Here is a 22,148-nt window from a genome sequence, read left to right as displayed (position 1 = left end):
TGTGTCTTTACAAGAGATACAATAAGCAATTAACTTTATAGTAATAAATAAATTAGCTTGTATATTAAAAAGTGTCTTCAGAAGAATGAAACTAGGTAAGAGCAATCAGGATTGATGGAACAGTTTTGCTCTAAGATGTATTAGGTTAGCCAAGGTAGGTGACATCAATGAACATTCTACGTACAAAGAAAACATCAACCAAAATCCCCCACAGAGTAGACTGATGTGTCACCTAACAGGATGGATGCCAGGGTAACTGAAGAGACATCTGCAAGCAGGGAGTTGTGTGAGAAGAAGTCTAAGAATGAATGGAAGGTAGATCACTCAGGGCTGCGCAGATATCCAATGCAGAATGAGCAGGGTGTGATCACAGAACTCTGAGCAGACAAACGATATGATCTGATTTCAAATTGAAAAAGAATCTACCATTAAGTATTACATCCTTTTAAAATGTATAATCCAATATACAGCATAACCTGTGCCTTGTATCTTAATTTCAATCCACCATCCTTCCCTCAGAATTAAATATGACCACTTACACCAATTAAATGTCACTCTCCCCCCAAAAAAATCAAGTCTTAGAGTGTCTAAGGAATTTCTCTGTGTTATATCTAATATTAAAAAGAGCTGAATGACTTTACTTTTATTAAAATCTGACTTCTCTTTTCTTAAGTGTGTGTGTGTGTTTGTGTATGTCTGAGTGTTATAAAAGGATAGAAGTAATGTTTATGATTAATTATCTAAGTAGATGTTCATTTTAGTATATTATAAATACACTAAACCATTGAGTATAAACCATTTTCTATATTAATTTATGAAATGTGACTATTTACCTGAACTTACTACTTCACTTTCAGGTTAAGACTTTTAGGTTGAGAGCTGAAGGGCAGTAAGGAATGCCTGCAGTTCACAAAGAGGACCTGCATTAATACCTCAGCACCAGCAAAACCTCCTGTAATTCCAATTCAAGGAGAATCTGACATCTCTGACCTTCAAGGACACCTGCACTCAGGTGCACACGCAGCCTAGACATGATTACAGATAAAAAGAATATATGTTGCAATGTAAAAGTAATCAGGATAATTTAAGTTTGTATGAGTCTATTTAGAAAACTTCCACTGGTGTTCAGTTACTTTTCAGTCACTTTCTAGTTGTCTTTGTGTACATCATTTTGCAATATTCAACTGTATATGACATCATACTCGACGTTTATCAGAAGAACTGAATTATAAACCTTATTTAAGGAATAATAAGTGTGAATCTACAGAAACAGGGTATTTAAAGTTAACACAAGTGCTGAGAACCAGAGCTGGCAAGTTAAATCTTCTGAATAAGAGGCTCGTTTCTCCCATTGAGTGACACTGCTTACCTAAGCACTCATAACTATTAGGGCATCCGGGTACAAATATTCCCATTTTTCCAGGTGGCAGAAACTTAATTCTGAAGTCAACATTTATCTTATGGCCACAACATGCAAATGAATATCCAGTAGCAGAAACCAGAGGATTTATGATATGAAATCCTTACAATCTTATAAGATAACCAGAGGCACATGGAAATGAAATAAATAATACAATAAAATATGTGATAAATGAGATAGAAACAACAACTAATTAAAGGAATTCAGCAGACAGAATTGAATCTCAATATTTTAATTCAGTTAAGAAGGTCTGTATTAAAGACCCCTAGTGTCATGACAGTTTTCATAAAAATGTTAGGCTTTCAATCAGCTGAGAAGAGGAATAAAAGTCACTCTAATAATAGGAGAGCATATGAAAATGGATTGTCAAAAGAAAATAGTGAAGCCTGAGGTGCCAGATAGATGGGAATTGATGCAACACGGAAAATGTACCCCAAGAAGCAAACTGCAGGACACTTGGCTTTTCTTGAATGTGTTTGTTTTATTTTGTTTTGTTTTTGATCCTATGACAGGGGGGAAGGTCATTTGCTGAAATATAATGTAGCCTGTGTTATTGTGTAACATTCCTAATCAACTTATAAAATAGAAAGGTACACACAGAGCATTCCTTTTAATCAAAGGAAACAAGGCTTCTCTGCTCTGGCACCTTAGCAGGCGGGGCATAGAGGAGGGCGCCATTGTAGATAGGGTTACCCTCAGCCTATGCTCAGTCCAGGACCATCAACAGGATCAATGACATTGGGGGCATCGAAGGTATGGGATCAAGGGAAGACAGAGACATGTGTAAAGCAGTTTCAGGTAATGAGAGTAATCAGATCACGCAATATCTGTAGCTAATCATTACAAAGGGATTGGGGAAGGAAAAGAGTAACCTAAGAAGTGACACAATGTGTTCCATTAAAGCAAATACCAAGACAATGAGGATCCAGATTTGAATGTGAGCAAATGGAATTTTAATGTAAGAGACAGTACTAAAAAAAAATAGAGATCATGGAAATATCTGAAACAGAAAATAGGTAGCCTCTCCTACCCAGCCATGCAATCCAAAGGCAAAGATCGTTTTTGAACTGAAAAACAATGAACTTCAATATCTAGCTTTCATATTTTACAATGTGTTTTACCCCAGGCAATTTATTTAAAAAGAAAAATTTCTATGTTTGATATAAAAGAGCTTCCCTCTTACAATCCAAATCATAAGCCACCATTACAGATTAGGACAGTTTTGTGTTAGACTGGTTTCTTTAGGAAGAGTATGGTAACAGTTTCCTGGCACATTTTCTACCATGATTTCCAAGCCGTTATGTTTCAACTAATTAGAAGTATCCAGTATTAAGGAAATACAGTGTTCCTTTTTGTTTTATCTGTTAGAAAATTAAGTGTTTTTTTTTAATTTTTCTCCTTAAAGAAATCTCTTGTAAATATAACCTGCCACTGTGTCATATTTGAAATATTGTTCTTCCCTTGGGTCATCTTTTAAATGCAAAGTTCCTCCCAAGGATTCATGTTACTAATAAAACATATTTAAATGATAGACTGTTTACAATATATCGACTGTTTTCTTATCGCTGTCAATATATTCTGTACAGTTTCAAAAGATACACTGAAAACTAACTAATCTCTATCTTTATCAAAATACTTACTAATATAAAAATTTACACATTGAGTTAATGTAAAGTTTTGACCAAGTCACACGTACCCCAGGCTAGACCGGAACTCCCTGTGTGGGGAAAACTGACTTTGGTTGCTGACACCACAGGTGTCACCAGGCCCAGCTTTATATAGATCCTATCAGCAGCACTACAAAGTCGTTAATGCTGGAACAACGACATAACTCTATTGTTCATTTCCTGGCATGGAATGTTCAGCTAATTTGTCTAATTTTTTAATCAATTAAGCATTTCAATAACTACGTGTACACGGACATATTTATCACATACAGTTTCATAGTTAACGTTTTAAGTAGCATGTCTCTATCTATACACATAGATAAGCATTTAACATTATTAAAACTCATGAGTAACAGTATATTGACTTGGGACAGTTTTAGCAGTTCCACCTCTGCGCTTTCTTTTATATAACTGTAGTGACACTTGGCAATCCTGGAGACTAATTGACATTTAACACAATAGCCTCCTCTAATTTCCTTTACTTTCTTAGATTAAAAAATCATGTTTTTTATTTTTCTGGAAAATTGTTGTTGAAGCTTGATATTCATCCATGTGAAAACTTTGTAAAGTAGGATTTTAGTCACTACATATTTAAAACATCTTTATGTCTCTTATTATTGTGTATCTATGCTGATGTGAAAATGGGCATTTGTAAAAATGGTAATTTAGTAAAACTTGTTACTACACCGGCACATCAGATATATAACACAAACAGATATATTCTCTTTATAGAAAACAGGATGTTTCCAATAAATAAGAGTACTCACACACGCACGCACGTGCATACACACACACACACACACACACACACACACACACACACACACACACACACATGTCCCTATAAGAATATGAGCATTCTACACAATATATAACTAAATAGGTTAGGCATGCGCAATGGAAAATTAAAATGTTTATTTTGTGGTTTTTACTTTCCATTATCTAGGACTTGAAAGGCTTGACAATTTCTTCATGCACGGAATGCATTAAGATGAGAACGTTACCTTGAACTTGTAAAGCCATTGTTTTCTGAAGGTTTAAAAAGAGAACTATTTTTACCTCCCAGTCCTGGTCTAAGACGATTATCGTAACCATCCAGAAGTCTGTCTAGAATTCTTGTAAAGATGGTGATATTATTTTTAGCCTCATCTTCTTGGATGTTAGCCAGCACCAACCTAAACAGATAATTTTACACATTTGTATATATGTTATATGTACACACAGTGTTTGGTTAAGTGCCGAAACGCTCTCTCTCTCTTTGATCTTAATTTAACTAAATTAAAGGCTCCTGCAGCCATTAGTGACCCACATTTCTTTTTCTTTTCCGCTTTATAAAAAAAAGAACAGTAAATGCTAAGATATCAAATGAATAATAATAACACTTTTGAGCCTTCTAGCACTTGACATTCTGTATGAACTTTGATCTTAAAGTCTATTCTTTAGAACACACCAAGTTTGTAGATTCTCATGTGCAGACATTGTCAGCGAGACTGCTTTGCAGTTAGATAGAATAACTAGAGAAACTTCCGAAGTAAGTCTTCAGTGTTGTGAATATTAATTGGAAAATAAACTGTTAGTTGTCTTGGTGGCACAAAATTTCTCTATCATTCTTGTACATAGCATTATTGTTCTCTTATGTCTTCCACGGTTTTTCAGATGAAGGTAATTTCCTCTCTTGGGGTATACCTCCACCCAATGGCCAAGTATAATATAGACATCAGGGGAACTCCATTGGCAGGCTGCCAAGCTCCAGTGTAGCCAGGAGATGGAGGTGGGCTCTGAAGGCAGGCCCAACACATAGCCTCACAGACTCTGAGAAAGCCAGGACCCTTGAGTGGCCTCAGAGGAGTGATAAGGGGCTACATAAAGATGAAAGTGTCCAGTTACCCTTTCTCCGGTGATAAATTTGTGGCAAGGAAAAAGGTCTAAACACCCCCCAGCGAAGCTTTAGAAGCAGTGATTTTTCTCCATTATTTCTCTGACATAAAGCCAGAAACCTGATTTTGTGACAGCAATTTGGTACTAAAGAAACTGAATGTATAAAACAGAGTGTCCCCTTTCATTGCCATTTTTTTCTCAGAATGATTCAGAGATTTAAATTACTGTCCCCAAAAAAGAATCATTTATATAATAGAATAAAATACTGCCGTGAACATTATTGGTCAAATATAGAACAAGAAATGAGTAGGGATATTTATTTAAGCTGTCAGTGGTGGTTCTTGGTGCTTATTAATTGATAATTGACTGTCCAAGTCTTTAGAGTTAATGAGCATGTGTACTTACATTCTAGAAAATATATATCATAGAAAACATCACTGACAGAGACCACTTACATTTAAATGAATGCAGAATCAGAAGCTAACAATACTCATAATGCACCAAAATTGGCAACAAACTTCAAGCTGGCATTTTGAAGAGCAGAGTGGATGTTGAAGTGCGGACATGAAGATGAACATCCCCAAATTATGTAAGAATATCAATGCATACACTGTACTATCAAAAGTTTCTCATTCTAATTTTAAAGCCAGTCCCTGAGATAGTCATAAGAGTCTCGCTGAGGTGTTTCACCTACACGTGTTTGTTTCTCAGTCTTATTTCAGATTCTCTTTCTAAAGTCAGTATTCAGTTATAGTGGGCATTTCCCAATTAAGTGAAGTATTTCCAAATAGATTTCTTTTAAATATCTTAAATATTGTTTGGTTAAAACTCACAAAGGGAATAATAAAATGATATAACACTTATTAAAAAGTAATGGCTACAGAATAATTCTTACAAAATTCATGTTCTAGTTTTTCTTGGGCTTAAAACCATTTCCTACAGGCATTCAATGAAATATGCCCACTGCTAGTTTTTTAAAAAAAAATCAGAGAAGACGGCATACAATTAATATGAGATTACTTAAAGCAATCAAAGTATAATTTCTGTGTAAATAATAGGCAAAAGAAAAAATCGCACATTTGAAGTAACTACTCTTTTTATCATTAACCATGTGAAAAACAAAATATCTCTAAATTAATGAGATGAAAAAGTTGGTTCCTAAATCAGCTTTTGTTTCATTGTTTGTGATTGTCAAATTGTATGCTGCCTCCACCTAGAGGCTTCAGACTCACACATCAGTTAGGTTTTCTATATCGTCTATAGATGCCCGGATAACTAAAACCAAACCGGAAAGAAAGAAAGAAACAGAAAGAAAAGAAAAATACTAAGTTGCCACTTAAATCATTTAGCTGATATTTTTCTTTCTGTTTGTTCCAAGGAGAGATTGGCTACCTTGCCAGACTTTGGTATAGCTATGTGTGCCTTAACTTCAGGCATTCTTCGGGCTAAAACATTCCTGATAGAGCAGTCTTTTCTTCAATTAAACGCCTCAAATGGAAAAAGTTCCCATTCACTATTGTGTTTGATTGCTTTTAAGAAGGAATCAGCAAACTTTTTAGAGTTTCAGACACCTAGGTCAATTTCTTGTACAATCCATTTCCACTAAAAATAATTCCTCAAAATACCTAGTCTATTAAAGAGTATGGTTACTGTTCTGTCACTTAAAATTTACTCCTAGATCTGAAATGAAGAAATCAAAAACAACGTCTCACCTGGCTGGGTTCCACACCAGGAGAACAAGCAGCGGAAACCATACGTTGCAAGTGCTCAATTTTGTCCTCATCTTCCTTGTTTCGAAGCTATGGAAGAAAAACAAAATTAAATTAAATTTGTTCTCAATCCTACCAAGCAAGTAACCCAAAAGAAGAACTCCATTTCAATTGGGGGGGGGGGTGTTACTCCTGTCTTCTAGGTGTAGAGCTAGGTGGCAGGAAGGGGGGAGGGTTTTTTTTTTAATGGCAATATGACACCACTAATATATTTTTCCTTTGCCCTTAACTTCCCCCAGCCCCATTCTCTGCAAACACTTCGCTATGCACATATGAAGTGACAACACCGGGACTCTAAACTGACACAGAAGCTTATGAAGGAATAGGTTGGAGGAGTGTGTGCGAAAGAGGTGGAGAGATTGATACTCCACGCCTCGCCCTCTCAAGGAAGACCACCTCCGCAACCCAGCAGGAAAAGCAAGCAGCCTACTTTTTCATTAGTATCTTTCCCTTAGAGTGAATTGTGGTCCTAGCACCTTCACTTTCCTCAACAACCACCACCACCTTCAAAAGATATATAGAAAATCCAATCCAAATCATTCTCCCTGCCCTTCCACATTTGCCTACGTCCATGTTCAAGAGGCAGTGGGGTGGAAATCAAGTGCTGCGAACTATGCGTTTGACAGCTGCTCTGGAGCCAAGACTACCAAAGAGCGTGAGGCTCAGGATCAGATGCCGAGCAGGCAGGCAGCGCAGCCAGTGTGTGCAAAGTTGGAGACTGTAAAAGAGCCGGGCCGGCTTGCAGCCACCGCGGGACTGGCTCTTGGATTTTATTGTAGTTGCGAATATACGTTTCTGGGGAGGGACATTGGAATTCTATTTTGGAGGCTGGAGAGAATAGGAGAACCTGAGCCTCCGTGTCAAAGGAGCATGAAGAGTGGAGTGGGTTGGTGGGGTGGGGGTGTCATGCTGGCGAAACAGGAGAATGAGCAAAGGTCCCCCGCTGCCACCAGTGTCTGCGACCCTACCTGAACAGCAAGCAGAAGTAGATGTTTTCCTCCAGTGGCTCTGATTCTGTCTCCACAGAAAACTTGAGAAGAGAGAGAGAGAGAGAGAGAGAGAGAGAGAGAGAGAGAGAGAGAGAGAGAGAGAGAGAGAGAGAGAGAGAGAGAGAGACTGAGTCGGAGACTGCAGCAGCCTAAAGAGCAGGCAGCGAACCGATGGGCTGGTGGAAGCTGGAGCAGAGCTTGAGGAGTCGTGGCCGCGGGAGGAGTAGGCGGCGAAGGCGTCCGTAGTGGCGGTGATGGGCGGAGGAGGAGGAAGAGGAGGAGGGAGTAACGATGGCAGGAGCCAGGGGTGGGGGCGCGGAGGCGCGATGCGTGCAGGCAGCAGCGGGCACGAGCCCCGCGCCTGGAGGAGGAGGAGCCAACCTAAGGAAGAGGACTAAGGAGGTTCCCAAGAATAGGGGACCCCCTACCCCCACCCTAATCCTGACCAAGCGGCCGCTGCCCCCTGGGCACCTGGGGCAGCACAGTCAGGGTGGCGATGGGCACCCTAGTGCGCCTGGGAGCGCCGCTGCCCGCGCCCACACCGCGTTGGAGGAGTGGAGCCCACACCCAGCCCGGAGCTACTCTCCGGAGGCAGTGAGCTTCCTGGTGTAAGGGTTAGGGGGCCGCTGCTGGTGAGTGTGGGTGATGAACTGTGAATGGTGTGTGTTTGTGAGGCCCTAAATCCCGCGGGCCGCTCCCTGCCGCTGGTACCCCGACATCATCCCTAGTGGAGCGACGTGGCTGCCTGGAAGAGGTAACGATGTATGGCTCCCACTGGAGGGCGAAGGGGCTAATCACGCCTTTACTTAGTCATCAGCGCATCCACGCAGGACCATGTTAAATGCACGTTACGTGGAATTACACAGCAAGAAGTTTCTTTGATTTTTCTTAGCCCTCTGGATGTACCCCTCTTTCTTCGGTGTTCCCACAATTAGGGCCAGTTTCCTCTCAAGCTAGGAGATCTGGAGACTTGCCCATAACTGATCAGTGAGGGCCCTGTGCTGACCTTACACTTCGGGAAATCCCCTACCTTCTTTCAGCAACACCTTTCCCTATTCTCTTTGTCCAGGCATTCTCCTTACCTGGTTCAAGATTCAGTCTAAGAGCTATAAAAAGTTTACATTAGCCCGGAGCAAAGGAACCGGCTGCCTTCTTTCCATTGCAGTCTGCAGACAGAAGCCAGAAGCGAGATGGAGCCCCTTTAGGGCTTTTCCTTGGCAGAGACTTGTCATTCCAAACCTATCATACACTTTGAGAACTCTGTGTTTGATCTGTCTGATTTTTTTTTCTTCCGTTTTATCTGGGGCGATAAAATCGAACCATGCAACTTGAACAGAAAAAGAAAAGGGAAACCAATGAAAAAGAAAAGAAAGATGCTTTCCTTTTTGGACTGCGCAGGAAACTGAATCTTATGATCATTCTACTTAAGCAAACCAGAGCCGCTCTTGGCTCTTTATCTTTTTCCCAGAAGTTTTCATAAATGTGAGACACTATAAAAGGGAAAATGGGAGAGTTTACTAAGCTTGTACGACTCTGTTGTTTTACATTCTGAGTTCATTATGTGCCAAATACAGCATTTTGGTAGTTGGGCCCCCCAAAAATAAAGATGTTTTTTGCTAGATGGTACAGTTTTCCTAACAGGCAGTGCTAATCTACAGTAAATTTTAGCTTCGCTAAAATTATGGGAGGAGAGGAAGACACTTTACAATAGAAATATTTCAGACCGTTCCTTTTTAAACCATAAGCCACCACTTCTCCCAATGAGTGTTTAGAGTCTTAGAACCCAAGCAAACATTTCTTCTTATTTAGCCGGCCCTATGAAGAAAGGAGAAACACGCAGCCTTCTCCTCCTCCATCATTAATATTCCTTCCCTGACTTGCCCATTGAAGAGTCTAATTGAAATTCACAAAGATAAAAGACTTGCCATTTAAAACCTTGCAAGCAGGGACTCTAGAGTCTTTCACTTGGGAAGAACCCTCCCTACTGCCCCTTCCTGCTCCACTCCTGTGTATCCATTATGGTTAGGAACTCTCCCACTATGCCATTTACTTCGTAGCTAAACTGTTCATATTTTGACCAGTGCAACCATATTTGCCATAACCCCCCCCCAAAAAATTTCTCTTTTGTGAACTTCAGTCTGGACAAATGTGTTCACATAGTATTCTAATGCTTGTATAGTGCTATTATTCCTTCTTGATTCTGATATGGGAAAAATAGATTCTGATTCTAACTGCCCGCTTCCATTTTGAAACTTTTTTTTTTAAGAAAAACACATTTGTCTGTGAACAGCCTGATTCAACTTGTAATCTCACTGACAATCCACATTTGAGAAACTTTGTCAAGTTCAAGCAGGCTGTTCAGAGTAATTTCTTTCCACCACTTAGTTTCTGTGAAAGTCTGTGTTGAAACAGTTTGAAGATGTGCATACACATTTACAGATCTTAGAGTATAACTAAAACTCTTTTAAATCATAAAAGGTTGATTTTTTTTAATATTTCTCCCTCCAGAAAATGTTTTATGACTTCTATTGAGGTTGGACACCGAGGATTCAAACTTCAAAGCTCATTGAAGGAATTGGAAATCAGAAATGCTGACAGGAGGTAACAGTCATCTGCTCCAAAGCTATGTTCATGCAGATATCTCACTGTAGTCTAGTCACTGTCCAGTCTCCTCAAACATCTGAATGCAGCCTGGTTTTCCTCTCAGCTCCTTAGAGTAGCGAGTGGGTTAACAGCCTGAACTTTGTGGTTGGTGACTAAGCTTTTCCCACTTCCTTTGGAACATATCCTGGAGAAGCTGACCCTGAAAAAAATGATAGATAATTGGTTGCCAGTAAATCCATTCCCATCCATGCTTGGCCAGTGCAGAGCCTCCTGAGTTGAACCCATTTGATTGACTTGTCTAAATTGGATTGGAGGGAGAGGAGCAATACATCTGCAGCGTCCAAGGGCATGTAAAGTCCAAGAATAAAAGAAAGCGAATGTGAAGCCCTTTTATTTATGTTGCATTTTTCTTATATCAAATAATACTGTGTGATATTTAAATTTGTTACAAAAAATGTGTTTCCATTTTTCCAGACCAAGGTGGGCACTGCTACTCCAAACTCTCTACATGCCTTTAGAACATCGCAACCCTTGAAACTTTTGGCAAGAAAGCAAAGAGTTTATGTGTGTCTGCAAGTATAAATGTACATTGAGAGTGTATTGCAGAAGCTCCCTTTTACAGTATAGAATAACTAGTGCAGAGGCAGCTGGTCAGCTGGCAGAGCATAAAGGACTGGAGTGCTCAGCGATAAAAAGGCCAGCTATATCATACCACTCTTCTCATGACTCAGGGACAATCACAGAAGATAGAGTAGAAAGACTATAAGAGCCAGAGGTAACAGCCATCTAAAGCAACAGAGTATTGTCTGGACAGGACAAGACTATTGCACACACAAACTCACAATAGCTTTGAGTGCACGCACAAGACCTGCACAGACAAAATGCTAGGATATATTTGGGAGGGGCTCAAAACGTGGAAGCCTTCTCTGAAAAACTGCTAGCAATTGATAGCTTCCTGGGTAGAGATTCAGTTTTCCTCAGGGATTAGATGCCTAGGAGACTATTCATGCTCCAATAGATGGCCCTACCCAAGTACATACGGACCAGCATTGAGTGGATGTAGTGGGTTAACGAAAAATAAAAGATCATAAGAGAGATTGTGAAGGAATCGAAGGGTTGGGAAAGGTGAGTGGATTTGATTGAGATATAATACAGGCATGTGTGGGATACCCAAACAAGTTATCAACATTCATCAAAAGAAATATATAAATTTCAAAACAAGGTAGATGTAATAAATATCTATGTTATATGTCTGAAAAAATAAAATTAGTGAGAGGTTTTAATATCATTTCTACAAACTTCAGTTTCCCATTTGGAATAATAAACCAGAATTACTTTATTAAAGGTAGCATTGCATCATATGCAAATGTAAAATAAACGTTTATTCAAATGAGGGTATGTGTCCTGTTGAAACTGTTTATCGAACACAATGAAGACTGTGGACTTGTGTTTGATTTCCAGGATCAAGTGGTAAAAATGAGAGAAGCACCTCCCCCCATGTGCATATCATGACACATCCTCTACCCCAAAATAAGTAAGAGAAATGTTTCTTTATAATAAATGCCCACAAAAATCCCAGGTGAGAATGCAAGTCGGGAACTGAAGGATACAACTTTGTTTACAAAGTGAAAGAATCTTCTATATAAGTTCCTTAATAATTCCCAAATATGTTCTGAGTATAAATCTGTTTTCTCATATTTACCAAGTTAGAAAAACCAAAACAGAGAAATGAAAAGAAAACTGGAGCAAACACCCATTTGGCAATTCTCAAGTCAAAATTGTAGCTTGATCAAACTCTATTTTCCTTGAAAGCTGTATTTAGATGGATGGTTAGACTCCCAGATTCTTGAAAGAAAAACAGCTGTAAAGTGGGAGCAACTAGTCTTACAAAGAAATAGTCTGAGCTACTACTCTCTCACACTAATGTATCTGGGTCACATTTCATTAGCGCTAAATGTCTGTGTTCCACCAGCTAGATTAAGCTGTATACATTGCTTCTTTCAAAGAGAGTCTGTAAATGTTCGTAAAGTAGTTTTACACTAGAATATATCAACCATTCAGTGTATATTGATGGTTTCTGATATTTTTAAAGCCAACTATTCACACAATTGTAAACATATAGAATAGATGGTAAGAAATGCATTGCTAACTTTCTGTGAAATTGTCAATAGATTGCTTTTCAGTTTATTCAACTATTCTGAAAACACAAATCGAACTTCAATAACTCAACCCAAAAACTCCTAGAAAAGTGCACTATGAATTTTGTTCAGTCTTTGCCCAAGTATATGTCTGTCATTACTAATGAAATCATGAACTTACAGGAATTTCATTTGTAGAACTGTTTATTTTATATTTAAGAAACCTTTTATATATTAATACATGTAATCTTCAAAATTAAGAGTTAAGCTTTTATTATTCCAACTTTATGATAAGAAAACTCTGAGGTTGCATTCATAACTACCATGGAAATGACATACTTATATATTGAAAGGAAAAACCCACAATCAGTCTATGAATATTTCAACATCAATCAGAGAAATGAAACAGAAAACAGTGATCAATTATTTCTAAAAAAAAGTGAAATAATCTATAGTAAGTTAATTATGGATATCAAATGATGTCCTGTACAGATCATTATCCTTAGAGACACATTGTATTTGCCAGAGTGATTTGCTCATAGTTGTCTTAAATAATTGCTGGCATTTGTGGATTTAAGTTCTTTGGTATACAGATCAGAAGACTCGATGCCAATATTAAAGGTGATATGACCTTGGTTGTCTCAGTAGATATTAGCATATCTAATGTATGCTTTTGATTCCCAAAAGTGCTTTCTGAAAACATACTGGCCATCACTGTTTAGACATCTATTTTTCCTCAAATTGTTTCACTTCTATGTGCTGCCTTCTATGTGCCACCTAACTTATGCCTCCCCCAATCCACATCCTGAAAATTCTTGCTCTCTTAACACCCTGTAATTACCTTAGAGGCACATTGGTTGATGATGAGAAATGGTTGATTACTGTTGCTGTCAGTTGAATCACAGCTCATTACCAATTCCAACCCCTTCACAATTTCACCATTGGCTGTAGCCCTTCAGTACCAATAAATCGTAGCCTGCTACCTACTCCCTCTCTTTCTGTTGCCTGTTTCTCTAGTTTATCTTTCTAAAGCCAAGATATTGCTAGTACTAATGGATGGCGCCATTTGAGTCATTTAGAATTCTTTTTTTTTTTTAGAAACAATCCAAGTTAACAAAACCATTTCACATATCACATTGGAATCTAGCTTCAATTTTGCCCTCCCTGTGCTGCCCTTGTAAATTAACTACCTTTTGGTCACTGTGATTCAAAGCATGCGAGTGAACTTTAAAAGGAGTTTTATTTAGGTAGCATTTAAAAAAGATAACGTCCATTGCAATGAGGGAGGGCATAGCAACCAGAGTGTCTTTGCAGCTATAGTAATGAGAACTTGTTTACACTTGCTGGGATCAAGAAACAGAAAGAGGGGGCAGCCAGTACTGAGGTCATCTTCTCATCTTCCGATTTTATTCAATCTGGGACCCAGCCCTTGGGTCAGTGACTCCAACATTCAAACTGTATCTTATCCCTTCATGTAATCCTCCCTAGAAATGCAAATGACCTCACAGAAATATTCAGAGGAGTACTGCACTGATACCCTAGATTTTATTTAATCCAATTCCATTGACTGTTAACACATGTACGTGAATGTGCCTGTACATGACTGAAGCATGGCCAATGTCATCACTGTTCCTTCAAGCATTCTCTTTTCTACATGCTTTATACCTTCATAGCTCATCCTATTTCTTTCAAATGCTAGTGTTTCATATCCCTATGCCTCTGGATCCCACTGCTTTGCCAAATGTAACCTCGCTTTCACACTCTGTGTAGTGAATATTCTGCGCTTCAGTCCTAGAAATTATTTATTAAGTTTGCAGGAAAAAAATCATACTTGAATTTGTAACCTCACTCGGTATAGCATAGAAGTTTAGCATTGTGCCCAAAATGTGGAACTTAACTATCCTATCTCAAGTAGTGATGTTATTAAAAGTACCATACCCCAGAAAGCTTTTAAGCAGCATAAATCATGTCTACATGGTTCTAGAGGTGATAAAGGCTAACATTGGGGCCAATGTAGTAAATATCTGCTGATGAGCTACTTTCTCCTCACCGAGTCCACAAGTAAAACATGATAAAATACATATCCCTGGGACCTCTTTTATATGGATCTTATTTCACTTGTTTAGCTTGGATTCACTCCCATGACCTGTACACCTCGTCCATGATCCCACCTCCAATTCCTTAGAGCATAGAGATTCAGTGTGTAAATTTGAGCAAGACACAAACATTCACAGCATAAAAGAGGCTTTCTGACTCTCAGTTGGTCTTCTCCCTTTCACATTGTGTTCAGTCCAGGACCCAACCCACAGGACAATGCCTCTGACATTCTACTTCTATCTTTTCATTAGATAAATTCATCAAAGGTCTTTAAAGGTAGGAGTCTCTCCCCAACCCCATCTCTTCCTTCTTCTGTGGAACAGATTGGAGCAATTAAAGAAATTCTTGGGGAATTAATGAAAAAAATCAAAGGATAAACCTACTGAGAGGACAAGAATGCTCATTTTCCATTATATATATATATATAATATGTGTGTATATGTGTATATGTATATATGTAAATCATCAAATATCCTTTATTAAAAGTGAGAGACAGCAGTTGTGCTTCAAATACCTAGATGAACATCTTATTGACACTCTTTCCTAACCATTCAGTTTGGGACAAATTCTTCAGCTCCAGTGTCTTATTTTTCATTCACAAAGAATAAAAGTAGTTGCAGATCCTATTTCATTTGGTTGTCATGAGGACTCTGTGGGTTGATATGAGTGCACAAAATATAACTGGCTAGTAGGCAAAAGAACACAGTCCTTGGTGTTACTACAGACGTATTTGAAAGCTGTTAGGTCCTTATCTCTACATTTAGAAGATGGAATTCAGCTTTACTCACAGCCTTTGACTGTACCGAAACTTTTTATTCTGTTTTTCCCATGAGTATGTGTACATCCATGCTGTCTTCCCCACAGTCAGGCATTTACAGAATACTCCATCAGAGCCCAATAAACATCCACACATTTTTTTTCTTCCTCGTGACTATACTGTTTTCCTCACTCATTTTTTTCTACATTTTTCTCTTGCTTCTGTCCTCGTCTAGCAAACCATGCACTCTTTTTCCCCCCAGCTACCCTGCATTTCCATCTTTTCCTTTCACTTTCTAGTGGCTCCTTTTCCTCACCCTTCCTCATTAGTATTCATATATAGCATGAGTCCACATGTATGCAAATACTTGTCTTTGACATGGAAAACACCATGTGCTTTGGAGGCATACAGATAAGGTGTCTAAGCAAAAGGATTTGTGTGAGTGTCTGCTGTATGGGCACAGGAATTAATATCTATGTGAGTCTCTAAATTAAATCCACTCAAGTGTATCTACTGACCTATTTTATTAATAATATTAAAAACCCAGGTGATTATTTTTATAAACCTAAAATAAAAAATAATAAAGTTGCTACAAATTGAGAAGAAAGGGAAATAAAAAACAATATTTGTGGCTTTCAAAGAGTCAAAGTCACTTGACAACATAGGGGCATATAGCTGTCCTAGCCTTGTCATATCCTCAAATTAATGTGACATCTGGAACAGCAAAGTACTTTCTGATGTTAACTTGCAAGAGAGACAGGGAAATCTTCAACATGAAGAGTTGGCATTTAATAATTTCCCATAAAGGGCTTTATTTTTGAGGGAGGAAGAAATTCCCTGAGAGAATAATAAAAGGTATCAGAGCTCTTCAGAAAAATTTTGTCTACCTGGGTGTCTGATTGTTGCTTTTGAAATTAGGGGAGGGGGCAATGGAACTTGTTATGTCCAGGACATGTGAGCACAGGAAAATGGTTTCCAGGGTTGGTATGGATCAGTATGGATCAGATTCATCATGCCTTCTGTCCTGTTATCGGTCTGTGGAGAGTGATGGCCTACATTGTGGGCCAATGGGTACCCAAGAGTGGAAGATGGATATCAGATCTTCTAGGTTACCTAGTTGGTTGTATAGGATAAGAACAAATACTTGTTTTATGCTTTTAAATCTTGAAGTAATGTGCAACTATAAGAATAATTTGGCTTATGATCCTGATGAAAAGAGAAAGAAGAAGAGTACAACTATGATATTTGGTGTTGTGTTATTTGAATAGCCTACATAAAAGAACCACACATCAAGTATGTTGAAGTAGAGAAGACTTTCCCAAAGATTAAGAAATTTTAGTGCCAAATTACCTGTGTATGCACGAGTGGACGCATCGTTTCCTAATGTTTGTTGATATTAATACTTCACTTCTGTCTTGCAAATGCTCTTTCTTTCTCAATAGAAACATAAAGAAGAAAAGGTCAAAGGTTGTTCTTGATAAGCATTTTGTGTGAAACATCAATTCATCCTTCTCAATGGTGGAAGCATCAGGCAGGTACATGATATTCACTGAGTTTCAGTGGGAGCTTGGATGATTAAAACATATGACAGGTATTGCATTATAACTTCAAACATTAAAATATAGTTTAAAAGAAGAAAAATAAATAAAACAAAAATGTATAGAAAAAGCAGGGGCTATAAAAAGAGGCTGAACTATGACAGCAACTCCTAACTGTTCAAGTTGGTGAGAAATGAATATGCAAATGCATTTGAGTAGAAAATAATGTGAAGGGTATAATCCCATCTCTACTACATGGAGAAAAACAAAGAAAATCAGTTCTAAACTAACAATTCAGTGCCAATACTTGAAGCAACTTTTATAGATGCCTGACAAGAAAGAAAAGGCCAACCAACCACAGCTTTTAATATAAATTCTACCTGGGGATTCATCCCATAGGCAGCCACCAAACACAGTCACTATTGCTGATGCCAAGAAGTGCTTGCTGACAGGATCCAGATGTGGCTGTCTCCTGAGAAGCTCTGACAGACCCATACTGATAGAAATGAGGATGCTTGCAGCTAACTGTTGGACTGAACAAAAAGACCCCAATGGAGGAGTTAGAGAATGGACTAAAGGAGCTCAAGGGTTTTGCAACCCCATAGGAAGAAAAACAATATCAGCCAACCAAATCCCACCAGAGCTCCCAGGGACTAAACCCCAATCAATGAGTACATATGGAGGGACCTATGACTCCAGCCACATATGTAGCAGAGGATGGCATTGTCCAGCATCAATAGGAGGAAAAGTTCTTGGTCCTGTGAAGCTCATTTCTCCAATGTAGGTGAATGCCAGGGTGTTGAGGTAGGAGTGGGTACATGGGAATGGGAGCATCCTCATAGAAGAAAGGGGAGTTAGGAAGGAGAGGGGAGAGGGAGGAAAGGGGATAATATTTTAAGTGTAAATACATTTAATATCCAAGAAAAATGAAGTTAAAAAATTCTATTGTCATCGCCCAATTCATTGGAGCAAATTTTTCTCGCTTTAAAGTGCTCTTAGTGAGTCAGTCAGCATTGTTCAGGTACAAGTCATTGCAGCAATTTAACATTCGAATTCCCAGAAGAAAAACTTACTTATCTTTAATAAGTTCTTGGGGAAGCCAAAGATGATTTAGATCTCTTCCTATGCCCCACATTGCTTTACATGTGGAAGACACTCAATGAATGTTAATCAACGGAAAGACACTTAAGTGACTAAAACATAAATAAATGAATAAAAAATGCCAGATTGTCAGAAAAACCCAAAGCATTGTTTACAGTCACGTGTTCCACTTCTCTGTCTGACCTTCCTGCCATTCCAATCCTTAACATCCCAGTGCCCATCCCATTAAGACCCAAATCTTTATCATAATAAAATTTCATATAATTTAGCTTCTGCCTTGGCCTCGGCCACCAGTTCCCTCATTCCATCAACACCAGCCTATTTTTGGTTCTTAGAATGTGCCAGCTTCCTGGCTGCTATTTCTCATCCTGTCACAGGATGTTGTAGCACTATTTGCCTGTGTTGGAAAGGTCCCTCCACCTCTTTCATTTCAGTTCTCTCTACTCATCCCTTCTTCACTGAAAAAGGAACAGGAAGTGCTTCTCAAAACCTCTTCCCTAGCAGTCCACATCAACATTCACTGTGTTCTTATGTGATGTGTTCTTCCCTTCTGGTAACTTCTCTTTGTTTTGTGATATGAGTAGCATCTGCCTACAATATATGCTATATGTTGTAGCATATATTTCTGGCCCTGTGCTTATTTTTGGATAACATTGACTTTCCTTAAATGTATACACCAAATGATTCAGAGTAACCATTGAATAAATAATTGCTGGGGTAAAAAGAATGATGGCAAAAAAGCACTGTATTTGTTATTTTCAAGGCCAGTCAACCCTAGTCCTAAATTTAAATCTTTAGTCCAAAGATTGAGGTAATTGCCACAGTGATTGTACTGGCTTTTTGTATGTTAACATGACACAAGCTGAAGTTATCACAAAGAAAAGAGCCTCTGTTGAGGAAATGCCTCCATGAGACCCAGCTGTAAAGCATTTTCTCAACTAGTGATCAAGGGAGAAGGACCCAGCCCATTGTGGGTGGTGCCATCCCTGGGCTGGTGGTCCTGAGTTCTATAAGAGAGCAAGCTGAGCAAGCCAGGTTAAGCAATCCAGTAAGCAGCATCCCACCACAGCCTCTTCATTAGCTCCTGACTCCAAGTTCCTGCCCAGTGTGAGTTCCAGTCCTGACTTCCTGTGGTGATGAACAGCAATGTGGATGTGTAAGCTGAATAAACCCTTTCCTCTCCAACTTGCTTCTTGGTCGTGATGTTTGTGCAGGAATAGAAACCCTGACTAAGGCAGTGATAAAGAACCTCTGCAGAGCATAAAGAGGAAGATTGTGACACTGTCTTGTATTCATGTACAATGAGAAGATATACATTGTATTAGTAGCAAGTGTATGTATAGATCCAGGTGGGACAAAGAATTCAATCAAGGTAGCCAACAAAATCATGTATTTCACAAGCTGGAAGACACAGTTATTAGATATTAGATATTAGTTTTGATCTGGGAGATGAATGGACTCTTACCTTTAAAAAGTAAGGTGCCATGCAAGTCTTTGCGCTCAGCAAAAACCATACTTAGTAATTTGTGCCTTGAATGGGATGATCTGGTGTTAATTAGAAGGAGTATAGAATCATACAGATTTAAAAGTATCTCTAAAAAGATTGGTGCTATGAAGGAGTGGTAATAAAGAAAAAAACAGAAATTGGATCTTTATGGGTTTCTTTTGTTTGTTTGATTGGTTGTTTTTGTTTTTATTTCGTTGTTGCTTTTTATTTTACTAGTCTTAAAATGTTTCTCCTTATTTTTAGTAAACTAAAATATTATGAAGTACACTAAAATATCATACACAAGAAATTAAAGAAAACACTAAGTATCCAGATAGATGCAACATCAAAAGCTCTAAGATCTCACTGTGAGTAGTGGCTACACACAAAGCTACAATGTGCACTGAAGGAAATATTTTCTCTACAGAAAATCTTATCAGCTCTACAAGAACCTGTACCATGTTGGTACTGATGTTAGTGGTGAGCTGCACTTGAATCTCACATTCCTAGCCAATAATAATGATAATAATTAATGATAATAATTAGAAGAAGAAGAAGAAGAAGAAGAAGAAGAGAAAGAAGAAGCAGAAGAAGCAACAGAAGCAGAAGCAGCAGAAGCAGAAGCAGCAGAAGCAGCAGAAGCAGAAGCAGCAGAAGCAGCAGAAGCAGAAGCAGCAGAAGAAGCAGCAGAAGAAGCAGCAGAAGAAGCAGCAGCAGAAGAAGCAGAAGAAGCAGAAGAAGCAGAAGAAGAAGAAGAAGAAGAAGAAGAAGAAGAAGAAGAAGAAGAAGAAGAAGAAGAAGAAGAAGAAGAAGAAGAAGAAGAAGCAGCAGCAGCAGCAGGAGGAGGAGGAGGAGGAGGAGGAGGAGGAGGAGGAGGAGAAGAAGAAGAAGAAGAAGAAGAAGAAGAAGAAGAAGAAGAAGAAGAAGAAGAAGAAGAAGAAGAAGAATTGATACATTCTCTCATATACTATACATCCACCCAGAGTTTCCCATTCATCCACTCCTCAAACTTCCCCTTACCACCCTATGCCCCAGATCCAATACTTCTCCATTTCTCCTCAGAAAAACACAACCATCCCAGGGATGTCAACTGAGCATAGCATAACAAGTTACAAGAAGATGAGCCATATACCCTCATATCAAGGAGGAAAGAGGTCCCAAGAACAGACAAAAGAGTCAGAGACATCTCTCAACTCCCCCTGTTGTTAGTCCGAGAAATATCCCAACCTAAACAACCACAACATGTATACAAAGGACCTAGTACAGTTCCGTGCATGCTCTTTGGTTGCCACTTCAATCTCTGTGAGCCCCCATGAGGCCTGCTTAGTTGATTCTGTATGCCATGTTCTCATGGTGTCCTCAACCCCTGTGGCTCCTACAATCCTTCCTCCTACTCTTCCATGGAGTTCCTAGAAATCTGCCTAATATTTGGCTTTGGGTATCTATATCTTCTCCTGTCAGTTTCTGGATGAATCTTCTCTGATGACAGTTGGGCTAGGCATTTCTATATGAGTATAGCAGAATATCATTAGGAATCATTTCATTGACATATTTTTGCCAGTTGTGTTTGGTTTTATCCTAGGTCTTTGGGCTATCTAGCCTCTGGTTCCTGGCCATTCAGACAGTGTCAGGCATGGGCTCCTCCTCATGGAGTGAGCCTCAAGTTATACCAGTCATTGGTTGGCCACACCCACAAGTTCTGTGCCACCAATACTGCAGCACATCTCACAGGCAGGTCAAATTAGAGGTCGATGATATTGTGGCTGGGTTGATGTCCCAGTCCCACAACTACAAGACTTGCCAGGTTACAGGAGATGGCCACTTCAGACTGTGTCCCCCATTACTATGTGTCCTCTCTAGGGTCACCTTCATAGATTTCCAGGAGTTTCCACTCCATTAGGTTTCCACTTCACCCTACAAAATGCCCCCAAATTACAGCCTCCTCTCCCTGTACTCACTCCCTTTAACATGTTTCTCCTGATTTTTCCTATTCCCAACCCCACCCTCACTCTACCCTCCAAATCTATTTCCTTTTCACAGGAAGATCCATGTATCTCCCATGTTACTTAGTCTCTCTGGATCTTTGCATTGTACCAGAGCTATGCTTTACTTATCAGCTAATATCCCTGTATGAGTGAGTGCATACTGTAGTATTTGTCTTTTGGGGTCTGGGTTTCCTTGCTCAGGATGATTTAGTTTTTTCTAGTTCTATCTACTTGTCTCCAAAATTCATGGTGTCATTTTTAAGTCACTGAGTAAGAATCTATTGTGTAAATGTACCACATTTTCCTTATCTATTCTAAATTTTCATTTCTCCATTTTTCCTAAGTCCTTTGATCTTGCATCTGATGAAATTGTTCTCTTCCTCATATTCTTATGAATCTTGACACATACTCAGAGAAATGTGCTAGTATTCATAGGTGTTTAAGTGAATAGCTGCACTCTGCATCCCCCCACACCCAATATGTATTGTGTGTGAGTGCACAATATATGTACAATATGTGATATGTATATATATATGAGTATAGCATATAATGTATGCATACATATATACATGTGTGTGCATGTGTGTATAAGTATGAGTGTGTGTGTGTGCATGCGTGTGTTTGTGTGTGTGTGTGTAATAATCAACACTAGTCTATTAGGCATCAAGACTGCGACTATCCTTTTTGTTATTTATATGAAGCATTACAGGACCCAAACC

The 22,148-nt window shown here is 38.9% G+C and overlaps 2 protein-coding genes across 3 annotated transcripts in view; one reads left to right on the top strand and one right to left on the bottom strand.

Moving 5' to 3' along the window:
- Positions 1–7,756, bottom strand: part of Gabra2 (gamma-aminobutyric acid type A receptor subunit alpha 2) — a 132,786-nt gene extending 125,030 nt beyond the window's left edge. Inside the window, 3 exon segments of the mRNA NM_001135779.3 lie at positions 4,147–4,262; positions 6,678–6,764; positions 7,703–7,756. Of these exon segments, the coding sequence (NP_001129251.3) occupies positions 4,147–4,262; positions 6,678–6,748 (187 nt within the window). The 5' untranslated portion in view covers positions 6,749–6,764; positions 7,703–7,756.
- A 258-nt stretch (positions 7,757–8,014) lies between these two features.
- LOC120096599 (uncharacterized) lies at positions 8,015–13,450 on the top strand. Of its 2 annotated transcripts, none has more exons than XM_087584544.1 (3): positions 8,015–8,355; positions 10,232–10,324; positions 10,802–13,450. In XM_087584544.1, the coding sequence occupies exon 1, from the start codon at positions 8,015–8,017 to the stop codon at positions 8,333–8,335; it is 321 nt and encodes a 106-aa protein (XP_087440670.1). In that variant the 3' UTR covers positions 8,336–8,355; positions 10,232–10,324; positions 10,802–13,450. The 2 variants fall into 2 exon arrangements, with proteins under 2 accessions (XP_087440670.1, XP_087440669.1); XM_087584543.1 differs by having other exon boundaries at positions 8,015–8,477.
- The last annotated feature ends 8,698 nt before the right edge of the window (positions 13,451–22,148 follow it).

This window comes from Rattus norvegicus, chromosome 14 (genome assembly GCF_021556685.1).
Source record: "Rattus norvegicus strain SHRSP/BbbUtx chromosome 14, alternate assembly SHRSP_T2T, whole genome shotgun sequence".
NCBI lineage: Eukaryota > Metazoa > Chordata > Mammalia > Rodentia > Muridae > Rattus > Rattus norvegicus.
Note: the sequence above shows the minus strand (reverse complement) of the source record. Positions and strands in the feature narration are given on the sequence as shown.